The sequence below is a fragment of the Pseudorasbora parva genome, chromosome 20, assembly GCF_024679245.1.
Source record: "Pseudorasbora parva isolate DD20220531a chromosome 20, ASM2467924v1, whole genome shotgun sequence".
NCBI lineage: Eukaryota > Metazoa > Chordata > Actinopteri > Cypriniformes > Gobionidae > Pseudorasbora > Pseudorasbora parva.
The window spans coordinates 32,688,074-32,703,655 of NC_090191.1; the positions used below are offsets into that span (position 1 = coordinate 32,688,074).

The 15,582-nt window shown below is 38.3% G+C and overlaps 1 protein-coding gene across 4 annotated transcripts in view; it reads right to left on the minus strand.

Moving 5' to 3' along the window:
* Nucleotides 1-365: 365 nt before the first annotated feature.
* lmo3 (LIM domain only 3) overlaps nucleotides 366-15,582 on the minus strand; it is a 44,198-nt gene continuing 28,981 nt past the window's right edge. For all 4 annotated transcript variants that reach the window (XM_067428597.1, XM_067428595.1, XM_067428596.1 and 1 more), the window contains exons 3-4: nucleotides 11,784-11,909; nucleotides 366-1,860 (exon numbers count right to left, since the gene is read on the minus strand). In XM_067428597.1, coding sequence (XP_067284698.1) covers nucleotides 1,755-1,860; nucleotides 11,784-11,909 — 232 coding nt within the window. In that variant the 3' untranslated portion in view covers nucleotides 366-1,754. The remainder of the gene's footprint in view (nucleotides 1,861-11,783; nucleotides 11,910-15,582) is intronic.

The window sequence follows — 15,582 nt, forward strand, 5'->3', positions numbered from 1 at the left end:
CAACAATTAATATCTGTTAATAACCGTAATATCATTTTGACACTTTGATAAACTATTCAACCCTATTAACCAAATTATATAAATAAAACAAACAAATATATATATTTTTTTTACTTCTTACAAAAATATGTGTATATTTAAATTTAATTAAATGTTTTAATACAAATATTGGCATATTTTTTATTTTAAAATTAAAATGAACTCTCACATAATTATTAATAGAATCCTTTTAACAATCATTTCAACAATCAAATCAAAAACAAAAAATCTTTACTGAAGCACTTTCTATTTTTTACCATTTGTAGAAAGTGCCAAATGCTTTTTGTGAAAAAACAGAGTACACAAAGAAAGCCAACACACAGTGCTAACACAATAAAACTGTATTACATTTGTGCTTAAAATGATTACAGTACAGTATTTACACGTCCTAAAAATAAACATCTCATGCTGAATAACACATAAAAAGAAAATCCATATACAATAGCAAGCAAAAATGATTTTTGTTTTATTTTAAATATGTACAACCACCATATACAAATTAAGTTTGTCCCCATATTTTCTCTAGGCTATGCCCTCGGTTTCCAAAGGTAATCATTGCCCATAAAAAGATTATCAACATAGTAGGCTTCAGTAGTGATTTGCGCTTGAGTGTCACCTTGAATCGATAGTAAACAAACAAAAATCCTCCGACCAGGTATTCATGTGCTCCTAGTTTATGCGACCTGATGTCAGCTGATGGGCCGCACAAAAAAATACGATGTGGCGTTCGTCATGTCTGGAGGAGATGCTTGGCGACTAAATGGTGTTTCAGTTCAAGTATAAACATGTCAGGGACAGAGCCTTGAATTACACGCAATGATGAAAAGCCTATTAAATAATACAGTGAAGAAAGTAACAAACCCATAATTTCCCAACCCACCAAACCACATTACACATGTGTCAAACCCAAATGAGTTTGCATTTGTCCACTAGGGTCTTTAGGTACAAAACAGAGTGTTTTTTTCCCCTTCAAAATGTCACTAATGAAATCACGTCACTTGATGTCGAAGATGTCGAAGTTGAAGCCCAAAAATTGGTTCGAAAGCTAACACCATGTTTTGAACATTTTTGGAAGCTTTCGCCATGTGCGCCATCTGTGGCAGTGTGCTGGGTAGCTCCGCCCACTGTGAAATCTCATTGGTTCCTGGATCTGTACATTAAACATCAAATATCTTCTCATTGGCTGATTGTGTTTACTCCAAATAGCTTGTTGCTGGTTAAGACGCAATGTAAACGGGGAAAAAAAATTGTAATAGGACAGTGAGGAAACTCATTCAACCTGAGAACTTATGTTGACATGGCTCCTTTTCTTCTTGCAAACTTGTTCGCCAATAAATACTTTTTTTTTATTTTTTTTAGCTATGTAGTCTTCACCCTGTAAAGCAATTGAAATGGCATCACTGTGATTTGGACAGGGGTCTTTTAGTGGATTGTACGTTTGTGTTTATGTTCACAAAAGTTGGGCCATTGAGCCGTCAGGCAGCATCTTAATAACAGAACCATAGTCTTGGTCTGTCTTCAAATGTTCTCCCACTTACAAAAACGTCTCTATGGCTAATCTGTACAGTACACCATCCCTTATTTGGGCTCTTCGTATATACAATGTGATGGGGTCAGGGGCTGGAGAGGACACTAGTGCTTTTGTGTCTGATTGCATGTCCCCTTCAGGTCCTCTCGCAGCTCTTTCCCCTTCTGCAAGAGGCGGGGTAGTGAGGTCAGCGGACCTGCGGCGCATAGCCCTCCTTCATCAGTCCTTCTTCGTAGTCTGTCTGGCACAGGATCATGTTGTTTTTCAGGAAGAACTTGTCTCCGACGCAGAACCTGCATGGAGGCGAGAAACAGAAACACTGTGTTTACGTAACTCGAGAGGGACGCAGGAGGACTCATTACTAGCAAAAGTTGCCGGCTTCCCCACAGACTCGCGAGGAGCCGCATTCCGCCCCCTCAAATATTAGCGTATGTTATCCTGCGGACATGTCGGCTGGTCTGGAAAGAGTATCTCCAGAGTGCACCTAGCATCTTCTCTACCTGCAGCTGTTTCATAAATATACCCCACAGACGGAGAGCAGGCTTTAGCGCTGCCTGACGGGCCGCTGTCTCACTTGACCTTTTGGAAAGAAGATTATGTTGGTCAGGCAGAAGAGAGAGACAAAGAAGGCGGCAGAGGGAACGAGAGCGAGAGCGAGTGCTCTGTGTGTTTAGCCGTCCTGAGGGCCGCTTATCTTGCTCACAGCGAGAGTTCGACAAGGTCGGAGTGCCAGCGAATGCTCGTGTCTACTGGCCAGCGCTGCCTGGAGAACCCTCCTGCCTATGGATGAGGAGGAATGTAATGCGTTCGAGTGTCTTCTGGTACCATTTTAACGATTAGACGTTTGTTTTGGGAATGCAACGTTAGGTGAACATTAGGCACGCTCTTAAAGGAATTGTAAAGACCTATTCACACCGAGGATGATCACTATAAAGATAACGATAAAGATGTAGTTTCTTAAAATCATTCTCAACATTAAAGAATAGCAGAGTTCACACCACAACTATAACGATAACAGCAAAGAGAAACGATATAGTTGGAATCGCTTTCAGAGCGATTTTATCCAGATGATGAACAATTAAAACATTAGCTAAGTTTACATGGCCACTTTTTTTGCTTCAATCTGAATGAATTGATTCCGATTGATGAATCCAAACATAGTGTTTACATGAATGCTAAATAAAGTGATCGGATTGATGTAAGCGTTTATGTCATAAGCTTCTGATCGGATTGAATCTTTTGACATGCGCATGCTGCGTGAATATACAGAGTTTACCGCTGCTGTTGCATACTAACCATCTTCCTTTTATTTGTTTTTAAAAAGCAGATTTAATATGTTTCTATTTTGGGTTCTAATTAGGTGACAACCAGCGCATGAACCGTATATTTATAAAAATGCCCATTCACACACCCAAAACCAGTAGTCTGTGGATGAGAGTCCAAAACAAGGACTGGTCCACTTCACTGACGATAAGCGGAAAGAGAATTTGAGAATGACTGGACTCTCTCTGGACTCATTTATGTGAGGAACATCACGTCATTATTTCTACATCACTGCACATGCGCAGTACTCTCAGTTTTGGTTTTCAGTCCGATCAAGTGTTGACATATCCTCTCGATCAGATTACAAAAGAAATAAACCACCCCTTACAATCCGAATGAAATTTTGATCAGATCTGGCAAATTCTTTCGATTAACAGGGTTTGATTGCTACTAGTCCAATTACAATCAGACTATTAGGGTCAATGTAAACGCAGCTATTGACAGCCAATCAGAATCCATCCTGCTCTAATGAGCTTGAGCATTTAAAGCAAAAGACAAGCAAGCAAAATCAGAAAGATATCATCCGCTGGTTTGAAGGCTAAGAACGTTATCTTTATAGTTATTGTTCTTGATGTGAGTGGGCCTTAAGAGAAGTTCATTACAAAACAATGTTGGCATGAAATGGAAAATCGATTTTCTAAATAAATTGTATTGTGAACTATTCATCTATGCATGGTTGTTATTTTTTTTTTTTTTATTAGCTTTGACCTTGTAATATTCCGTTGGATCGAGAGACCAATAATTTTGTCCAAATAAACCCCGCACATTTCTTACAAACATCTTTAAGCTCGGAATCAGATCTGCCTTCATCCAATCACCAATGATTGGACTGAAACAATTTTCCGCTCTTTCTTTTTCAATATTCTGTTTCATTCAGATAAACCTCACAATATGAAGAAAGGATCTGTTGCTACTTCCATTCGTGGCTTTAAGCTTGAAGCCTTGTGGCATTACCAGATAAAATAATTTTGGCTCGCCCCTCGTTTTTTGGGGGGAAAAAAGATGCAAAAATCAAGGTTACAGTGAGGCGCACTAACAATGAATGGGGACATTTTTTGAAGGATTCAAAAGCATTTTATAAAAGCACATTAATTATTCTGTTAAAATTTGAGCTGTTAAATAATTATTATTTTTATTTTTAGTCATTTTAGGCTATAAGTTGACATGGAATCAAAGTTATAAATTGACACAACAGGTTAGTGGTGATATATTTTTTTTCACACACTAAAATCATCATATTGTTTACATGTTTTGGCTGTAATAATTAAATAGTTTCCGGATTGGCCCTATTCACTTCAACCGTTAACCCAGAATTCTTTTTTTTTTTTTTATGCCACAAGTGGCAAACTTGTTTGACAAAAAAAACAAAATTGTTTTGAACCTGCAATATTCCTTTAAACATCCTCAGGAGGGGTCGGAACCAGATTTGAGAGCCATTACCCTTTCAGTCATTGTTGAATATAATGAGCGAGCGCGAGTATACTTTGTAAACGGCTCCCTCCCTCCCTCGCATGCACTCCAGAAAACTTTTTTTATTCATTATACATGGCAGTGTCAAGCAGGAAGGTGCAGCCATTAGTTTGGACCAAGTATCAACAAGTAATATCCATTAATCGTGCTTGTTGACACGGTGATTAACACAAAGCAGAGGTGTGCTTAATGTAATGGTGTCATTCACTCCAATAAAAACGTCCTGTTTAAATGACACATTCTTGCCAGGAATCCATTAGTGTCTGTCTTCTCTGACATCCTGGCCCTCTCCACCTCCTCTTCTGAGCACCTCCATCTCGCTCGTTCGTTCTCTCGCTTTCTCGGCTAATAGGATCTCTCTGTGTTTATTTACAGCCTGTGTTTTCTGTTCCCTCTTAGCCTCGTCGCCGCCCCGTTTCGCAGCGCCAAATTGTTTCTGCTTGGTGAAATGTCAACAGCGTTTGTGACATCTGTGTGCCAATTATGACGAGGATATTGCAGTCAGCCCATCAGAGGTAGCGGTAATAAATGCCCTTGTGCTGCCCTCCGTTTCTCTACTCGTGCAGTCATTACCGATCGCCACATGTTTCTGAGCACCTACATTACCCTTAGCTTGATGCGCCCCCCTCGTCCTCCCCTTTCAATCTCTCTTCCCAGATGAGTTCAACTTCAGATTGCTTTAATTGCTTTTTAGTATTTCCCATCAAGTGGAGGAGAAAAAAATAAGTGCATTTGATAGTGTTTGCTCAGGTATGACCATAAATTTGGGGCTTTTTATGTTTTCTAAGGCTGTAGTTTTAAAACATTTATTAAGCGTGGTTTTATTATAAAGAACATAATGTGATAAAAACATGGACATAGTTAATTATGCCCACCCCTCAGACCCATATGTAAATTTATGGGTTTTAAACAATTATTTTAAATTGTTTTTATGTAAAATTTGGCTAACCTTTATAAAATGTTTCAATTTGTTAGCTTTATTTAAGATCATGAACCAACAATTAAAAATACTTTTAAAGCATTTGTTTAAATTGGTGAATGGACATGAATTTGGCATTAACCTTTATTTAATAAATGCTGTAAAACATGATTTGCTGTTAGTTCATGATACCTAATGCATTAACTAATGTTAACATATTGAACCTTATTGTAACGTGCACAATTTTTTCCCTACCATCAGAACAATTTATGCATCACCTTAATTGTTTGTACATTTTTTATCCTATGACCATACTCAAATTGCCTCGCCATATTTTTCAAATATTCAATCAAAGGAATATATATATATTTTTAAATAGTGTGAACGGCCCTTTGATTTGGAATCAGTGACAAACTAGACTGAGAAATTTCTATTAAATCTTGTATCTGCCATAAAAATGATTTCCATACATTGATCCTTTATAATAATTTAAAATTATTAAAATGCACCAATTGCTAAAATGCTAACATTGAGCAAATATTGTTATTATTTTGAAATTAAGTTAAACGGATATTAATATTTGCAATTAAAGGCCATTTTGTTTGATGAATTAAATCAATTAATTTAATAACATTTGAATTGATTGAAAGTCCTTTTAAACAATATCTTTACATTCTCCCCATCTTTCCCTTATATTCTCTTTCCTTCATTTCTACATCATTCCCCCTCTCTGCCTCTCTTTTTTTCCTCAGGTGTGACAGTAATGATGAATATGTCTATTGAGACCCATCTTGTTAAAGAAAAGATGGCTTCCAAGGCAGTGGACTTAATGATGTATGGCTTCGTCAGCTATTTGCCTCTGAGGTCTGTGTTAACTAGAGTAGTAACATTCCTCTTCTGTGAAATAACATGCTGGAGCTGAGTGGAGGAGCGAGGACTTGAAAGAGTGAGGGAAAAGAGAGAGGAAATGAATCACGGAGGGAGGTCTATAGACGGAGAGAAAGAAAGTCAACGACATTATCCGACAGAATAGAGTGGATTTGCCGCAGTGTCTGCAATGCAACCGCGTGGTTTCTTCTAACGACTGATGGCAAGAACTGACGTTTGCAGACGTCTCTGAGGGGATGAGACCGTTGTCTGTGGCGTCGTTTAGTTACCGCAGTCCCAAAGCACGTGGAGCCCAATTTGGCTCAGGCTTTCTAGACTTTCCGTCAAGGACGGTGACCCGTGTTGGTGACCTCCCTGCCCTGCTGCCCAGACCTCGGCCTTCTCCGAATATCCCATGGGGCTTCGTAGCGTCGCGGCCCGGCTCATCACCGGGAACTGGGACTCCTGAGGTTGGCTGATGAGGTCTGAGCGGACGACAGGCTCATCGATTAGCTGTCCCTTCAGGGCTGATCTGTGGCTAACGGCCGGCTAGAGTCTCCAAACCACACAAATACACTGCGTTCACGCTCACCGCTGTGGCTGTCGCCTCGATCCCTGTTAACCATGCTGAGGATGTAACCTCAAGCCAGGTGAGCAGATTCATATCCTACCCATGAATAATCATGCCAGATGAAGTCTGGCTGCATGGGATGATGGGATACTTTATGGATGACATGGAGCATGACTCATAAAAAATCTGGAACGTACTGTTCAGTCAGTGATTAACTGTTATTAAAAAGCATTTTGTTAATTAAATTAATGCTGAAATAAAATATAATCGAAATATTATCAGGTGGAAAAACTGATTAGAACAGAACTAAAGGTTGAAGTACCAAATTAAATAACTAATATTAAAAATGAAATAAAAATAAATGAAAGCTAAATACTAAAAAAAGGTTTTTAATAGATTTAAAATACACTATGAAAACTTAAAATGAAATGAAAACTGAAAATTTAAAAATAAAAGCTAGTTGAAAATATGATTAAATGCGTATATGCAAAAATATTACCACAAAAAAAAAAAGCATTAGGGTATTGCATTCGATTAAAAAAAGAAGAAAAAAGAGCATAGCTTACAGTTGATAGGCAGCTGGGATTTTGATTCTTGAGTCCATTCTCAATTTTTTCAATGATTTGTTGGTTATACGTGACAATTTCAAACGAGTCAACTAAACCGTATTGTTAATGACCGAACAAAACAGGCTATATTATATCTGCTTTATTTAAATTGCCATTATTTTAATTAAACTTTAAATAATTACAATACTAGGCTGAATAAATTAATCATTTAGTTCATTCATGAACTAGTCTTCTTCACTGACTCGTAGTGAATGGAGGACGTATTGATTCAGTAGATCCAACTAATGAATCAAAATCAGAATGCGATTTTCTTGTGTTTTAGTTATAGTGTTTGAGGGCAAGAAATAGTCACATGCTTCAAAAGAGATTTTTTTAAATTTATTTTTTTACTGCAGTCAGCCCAGAGTTGTGCATGGAAGTGAAGAAGAATGACTCATTCACTTAAAAGATTCGTTGTAATAATATGTGGAAGTTTCTGTTTTTCAGAGGTGCTGTATGCGAGCCAGACAGACATAGTTTAGCACTCTCTTTGTGGTTATCAAGCTAATCACGGGCCGTATTTAATGGTGCTTTTGTGTGGCCTGACTAATGAAACGACTCTGTAGGAGATGATGGCCTTGCTGATGTGTGTGGGGAAAGGAGGGGTGGCCCAGCTGTATTAAAAGCTTGATTGTAATCATTTAAGCATCAAACGCTAATGTCGGGACATTTCTTACCCTCATGGAGGAGCATAATTATACGGAGTGACCTCTACTGACCCGTTAGCCTGCTCCCAGCATCAGAATGCCTGTCCCACGTCACTGATGGCGAAGAAAGCATTTTGTAAGATGGATTAGATGGCTCTTTTAAAGGCTACGACCTCTTTAATATTGTTTGAGATGGGGAAATGAGAAGGGAGAGAGCAGGGTGGGATGTATATGGAAGTAGACAGAAAGGGGATAGATGAAAAAGATGAAAATGGAAAAGCTTAATGCAAGGCAATTGAAGTAACAAAACACCCTTATTTAAAGAAAGGGGTGTGGGGCATTCTCATTCTAGAGAGCATTTGATTGTCCCAAAATCTCAGGCACATAAAACTCGTTTTGATTTCCTTGAACTATGAAAATTTGTAATTCTATCTCTGATTTATTCATGATTTTCATTCGAGCACTAATTGCATATAACAAAACAAATGGAAAAAGTTAAATCAGGCCCAATTGGCTAGTCAAAACAATAATGCGACATGTGATTCTCTAAAAGATCTCTGTCCATCAAAGCTCTTGAGACAGTCTTGCTGTTTGTGTTGATGTTTATCAAAGAGCATTGCTGGACTGAGCCTGTACTCGGGTAATGCGCCGAGCTGTCACAATGACGGACGCGTCATGAAAAGCCCTGCCGTCCTTTTCTCTTTTGGAGGAGTCCATCAAAATTTGTGAGGCTTTCTCGAAAGCCACTGACAGAACAACAAAGTGTCTGAGACGTGTCGGGTGGCGGGTGTCTGTGGAGATAATGTCTTGGCAGCTTGTTGACAAATGAATTTTCTCTTGGTCAAATGGGGGGTATTTGCATATCAGACTGTTGATGCAGTGCTCGCAGACTGTAGGAGATCCGATGCAGGAAGTTCTTTCTGCTCTGTGTATTAATTTCTTGTGTTTAGTCAGGATAAAAAGTAGTTTCAGTGGTTTGTATATGGGCAATGGGCCTAACACATATTTGGATGCAAAAGCTTCACATATGTGACCCTGGACCACAAAATCAGTCATAAGTCGCACAGGTATATTAGAAAAATCACTAGGATATTATGTAAAGATCATGATCCATGAAGATATTTGTACATTTCCTACCATATCAAAAATGTATTATTAGTAGTAATGCATTGCCAAGGACTTCATTTGGAGAAATTTAAAGGCGATTTTTTTAAACATTTCGATTTTCTCATACACCCTCAGTTTCCAGATTTTCAAATAGTTGTATAATCAAATATTGTCCTACCCTAACAAACCATACATCCACTGATGCTTGATGCTTGAAAAGCTTATTTATTCAGTTTTCAGGTAATGTATAAATCGCAATAAAAAAAACTGACGGTTGTGGTTTTGTGGTCCAGGGTCACAAAAATTTCAATGTATACGAAAACAAATGGGTAACTAACTATTTTTTTTTTTTTTTAATTTACCAATTTGTTCCGAGGTGTGTGTAAAATATGTTCTGCTTAAGTTTTTTATTTGATCACAAATACAGTAATATTTATTATGCACATATTATGGTTTTATTAATGTATATTTAAATGAATTAATTTATCTGTTGAAAACATTTGTCCCAAATATTTTTGAGGAAACCATAATCCAGGATTCTTTGATGAGACACTGCATCGTTTATTTGAAATATAAAACTTTTGTAACATTATAAATGTATTTACTGTCACTTTTGTTCAATTTAATGCATCCTTGCAGAATAAATGATTATTTAAAATAAAATAAAAAACCTGTACTGACCCCACACTTTAAATGGAATAAATGGGATTTGATTTAATATTTTGTATGTAATGCAATACATTTTTAAGCATGGAATAAATATCCAAACACTTTTTAATGTACTTGAATGTGAGTTTGCTGTGAAGGACACCAATGTGCATCCATCTCTCCAGCAAACCATCCAATAGCGTCAATAAACTGACAGGAAATTCAAGATCCGGTCTGAGATACGGGCAATTAGCACCAGCTTCATGCTATAAATCTTGTGGTGAACACCAGTGAAATTGTGATGGGCAAACGAAAGATGCATAGAGGCCTCATCAGAGCGTGCAAAGCAGACTGACGCAGATTTTATTAAACAGTTGATCGGCTGGCCTAATGCAAAAAGAAAGATTTGCCTGGCTCTAAATGGGCTGTAATGCCGGGCAAGCGGGTGGACCTGTCTGTGGCTCTGCTGATGAAGATTAGCTGACTTCTTAGATTAGGTGAGCGTGGTTCGTGCAGTCAAGTGAAGTGGCAAGACAATAACCCGCTGTTAATTGAGCGTAACCGGATCCTGCAATCGGCCTCTCTTGTGTGTACTTCTCTCTGGCACCTGTGTGTTTGTATGAAGCAGGTATCTAATGAACAGCCCGTGCATGAGGTTTTTTCTTTATTTGACCACATTCTAAGACAAATGGCCTCTTCTTAGAGTGAATGAAGACAAACAACACAATTTGCCCAAAGTAATGAAGAAAACTGCAGGCCACAGAATTTTTAAGTGTTGTTTTGCTGTCTGTTTTTGATGGCGAACCGCAGCAATAAGCAATTTATTTTGACATAAAAAGATTTAAAATGAATGCTTCTTTTAACATCTATAGGAAAATTACTCTAAAAACATGAAGTGTGTCATAAGATAGACCTCAACAAGAAGGGTATATTCAAGTTTATTGGCGTAGAAATGGAAAGGAATGTAGAAAAATAAAAATCACGTAACCAAGTAACACCAACATATGAAAATTCAGTACAATTAAATGTAGTAGAAAACTATATAGTAGTAGTACACTTTATTTTACGGTATGTGTATTTAGTGTAATTACCGAAGAATGTACTTGTAACACAAAGCAACTATGGATTAGGGTTAGGTTTAGGGCTTGGTTCAGGGATAGTACCTAGTTATAACTGTTATTGTAATTGCTATAATAAGTATAAAGTATGTACATGCGAAACAGGACTATGAAATAATGTGCTACCAAAAAGCCTTCAGGTAGTTCAGATAAAAGCCAAAATTATTTTTACTTGTGGTAACTGCTCTTATTTTTGCCTAAAATGACCAGCTGTGGTTGCAGTCCAGTGGCTAAACCATCCAAAACTGTCCAAAGTCATAAGTTCAATCCCCAGAAGAGGCAATTTGTGATTTTGAGGGTTATTTTGTTCCTGATCGTCACTGTGCCCTTGAGCAAGGTATGAAGCAATGTACTATAAGCCTCTCTGGATACAAAAGTGTCTAATGCCAGTTTTTGTGGTAGGGTGGTAGTTACACAAAATGGGCTTGTGGTTCAAAGGCTGTTGTTTGAAATCACTAGAAATTGCAATTCAATTGCGGTTCAATGTCAATAAAATTTTGCCAGCAATCCAAAGGTTGCCAGTTCAGTCCCCCAAAGGGTGATTCATGTGCTGGAGAGTTTTCGTCTATAACACTGTTTTGCCCTTGAGCAATGTACTTCTTGCTCCAGGGAGACTGTACCTGTAGTAAACATACTGATGTAATTTGGATAAGAAAACATCTGCCCAAACATCTTTCGCTGGTAGGGTGGTGGGCTTTAATCCGAAGGTCATTTTTCAAACCCCAGGAGGTTTGATTCATGAACCAGAGAGTTGTTGGGATTCCCTATCGCCATGGTGCCCTTGAGCGAGACACGATAGTGGGGTTAAGCGGGACCGTCCTTGTACTAAATGTACTGTAAGATGCTTTGGATTCAAGTCAACCTTTAAGTTTTAAGGGTCTCAACACAGAGAGATACATACATTTAAGTACTGAAAAACGGAATATAAATTGACTAACCTCTGGTTGCACAGCTGGCAAGCAAAGCAGTCCAGGTGATAGACGTTCTCCTTGGCTCTCATGACCATCTCAAATGCTGGGATGAGTTTACTGCAAGCCGCACAGTTCCCTGTCACACCGAACAACCTGACAGATTGAAAAAGATGTAAAGTCTTAGGGTCAGAATTATTTGAACAACCAACCATATCAATGCTAAGATTCAAATGGGATTGCAAGAAGTGATTCATGAACATTGCTTGGTGGTTTTTAGTTAATCAAAAACAAATAGAGAAACCAGTGTAGTTGGATTCACAAACAGCTGTCCAGTTCTTTTTATTTAAAACCATATTCTATAAGCAAACTCACCCATAAATATTCAGGACCTACAACCGCATTCTCGTAAAACCTGTGCTCTGTAAACAGAACCGGACTGGACAACTAGTTGTCGTGTCATACAGTGTGAGAGAGCTGCTCTGCGCTGCACAAATGCATCCGCCTTGTGTTGCAGGTTTTCATGTTTGGTTTCGGTAACTTACAACGACAGAGATATGAGCTGTGTGTCATCTGGAGGGTTTAGAAGAAGTCACTGTTCTGTCACCGGAACTGCTTGTCAGTTTCGTGTTCTACGCTCGACTCAAATGTTTTCCGCTCTCCACCTAGATATAAGCGCTGCTTTCGGTTAATAAAGACTTGACAGATGAACTACAGGCTAGACTCCTGTATCAATACCAAGTCCAACTCCAACATTTCCCATGATGCCTTCTTTTATGATAATTCGGCTTGGAAAAAGATGGCAAAAGCACAAAAGTGGAGTGTGATGTGACCATCATGAAGATGGCTGGGTCGGGTGAGGTTAACGCCACAGAGCGCCTGCCCAGGGACGAGCCTATTATTTTCCTGCCTGCTCGCGGGACATTACGGAGAGGATTCATTAGGGATTCATGGCTGTTACTTTATCGCGACCTAGACCGAGTAAAGGGGGGAAGGGGGAAAAGAAATATCTGATAACGAAATCATATAACAAAATAACCTATTAGGCGGACTTCTTCAGGCACTTTTAGCCGTCGTTGTTAAAATGATAAAACTGCATGCCACTCTCCGGCTCTGTAAGAGATCGCAATCTGATAAATGATCTTGGGGCCTGGGATATGCAGGGTTGTTTATTAACCTTCAGAAACTATGTTTCCCACAGGCAAATAAAAAAGAGCCAAGCAGATAGATTGTACTCTCATGAATACCTACGAAATTAAGGGCTACTGTGAACGCACCTTGAGATGATGAAGGATATCTCCAATAGCATTCCAGGTAAGAGGAGAGAGAAAACGAGAATTTGTCCTGTGGATTGGTGCCGATTTAATTAAAGGAATTATGCTTTTCCCTTTGAGCTGTCTAAATATAGTCACGTTCATGTTATCACGTCTCCACTATTTTCAAAAAAAGTGCATAGCCGGAAGGCCTCAGCATGAAACCGATGAAATGATGGGGTATATTTTTTCCACTACCATCTTGCAATTAAGTATATCATACATCTAAACGTAAATAGAAAAAGGATGATAGATTCACTGTGTTCAACTCGCTTATATAAAGAAAATGATTGTGCCGCATGTATTTAATGCATGTTCTGGAAAGAAAAGATGTATTAATGCATATGCTGGATTTCAGCTGATGAATGATAGATGATATCCATATGAAAAAATGATGCTTGAAGGTCTTTTTGTCATCAGGTTGAATCAAACCAGTATTGAGTTTGCCACTCTGGCGAGTTGTGAGTTCAAAACGCCTCATCTCGTGCAAATTTAAAGTAACCAATACCTTTCCTGGAATAGGGCAGTCATGCCTTTTTGCTTTGAGCATTTGAGGACAGAGGTCTGTGCTTTGCAAATACACAAGGCATTGAGTAAAAACGGCTGCTCTCACCTTAGATTCTGGCTGTGTAATACATGGGCTGCACAGATAAATCAATAGGTGTTTTTATTTAAAGAACCTGTACCTACTGTATTTTTTTCTATGAAATGGATTGTAATCCATCAGAAAGTAGCTGTGAGTATCTTGACGTACAATGATCTTTGGGGGATTTGCTTTCTTCCTTTTGACTGCTGATTTTAGCTATTCCCTTGTTTAAAAAATGACAGATGTACCCTTGGCTCATATTTATATTCACCACATTCACTACTTTATTTTTGAGTTTCTAGTTGAGTTAGATTGTGTGAAAAGGGAGACTCTTGAGTTTTAGTGAAAGTTCTTGTATTCTGTATTTCTGTTGAAACTTGTATTTGGACACCAGACATCTCATATTAAACAGTAGATGAAAAATGTTTGAATTTCAGCATTTGTGGCGTAATGTTAATTAGCAAAGATAAATTGACTAAATAACATAATTCATTTGTAGATATTTTTGTAACATTATGCATATATTTACTGTCACTTCTGACTAATGTAATTCATCCTTGCTGAATGAAAGTATCAGTTCCTTAAAAAAAACATTGAAAAGCAGTGTAAATAAATAATATACCTGTATGTTCTTCAGATAATGACTGACTACAAGTGGTAAACTTCCACAGAAATGATAAAGACCCATTGCTGTTAAAATTAGGGATCTGTGCCGTAACCACTCCTCTGTATAGGAGACTCCCAGAAAGCTCTGTTTCCCAGCCCAACAGGAAAAGGGGAGGGATGGTAAGACGGATGATGCCCTACCTGCCACTTGTCTTTCACTAGTCTGCCAGTTTGATGCCACAGACGCTAATGGCTCTCAAGGGAGGTAGCAAATTAAGCGTGCTTGGCTTGTAATGAATTTGGAGGTGCATGTTCTCTTGCAGTTTGCAAGAGAAGGACCTAAGTGTGTCCGGAAACAAATTCAGACCGGCCTTCCCATTTAGGAAAATGTACCAGGGTTCAGCTGAGGTTATCGCTCAGTCCAGTTTTCCGTCGATGGTCAGTGGCTGTGTGATATTTTTAGAGAATTATGGAGGAAATCAAACATAAAAGGCTTACAAAATAGCATGTGTATTTTAGCAGGCTGAAGAGGCAGCTTGAAATTAAAATTCATGGCAGCTTGGATTCATAAGTTAAAAGAGAATGCGCAATCAGTACCACCTGATTGGACACAAAAGGTGTTGGAGGTGCACAGCGGCTTTTCACAGTTGAATGACACCTATTTGATGAGAGGAAAACAGACACCAATTAAATTATTCCACAAGGCTTTATCCTAGTGGTCGCAGCAGTGAGGCTCAAGCGTGCAGCTTTACTGTAATCATTAGACAGTGCCCCAATGGAAAATGCATGAGCGATGTCACCTCAATATCCTCATCCATCTACATCTAAAATCCTTGTAAATTACTCCCTATCAAATGAGACCCCTCTGGGATTCTAATATGCAAGTGATTCAGATAACACGAAATAAGACAAACTGATATGGTCCAAACTATGCAATTTTGGGACCTTTTATACCAGGGGTCCATGGAGAAGATAATAGCCTACATTTTTCATGAAATTTCTAACTAATTACTTCTTTAAGTAATGACCTAGTGTAATCAGGCTTGTGATCAGTTCACGATGGAATTAGTATTAATACATTTCTAATCAGTTTCATTTGAACTGAATACGAATTAAGGTAGCAAACAAGATGCGGAACTGCAATTCAAGTTTAACTCAAATTGTTTTGAGTACCTGCGAAGACAGATTTATTTGAACACCCTCAGAAAAAAAGGTACAGTGCTGTTACTGGGGCGGTACCCTAAGGTACAAAAGTGAAATGGTACCTATCAGTACCTTAAAAAGTACATATCAGTACTTTTAAGAGTGCGTATTAGTACCTTAA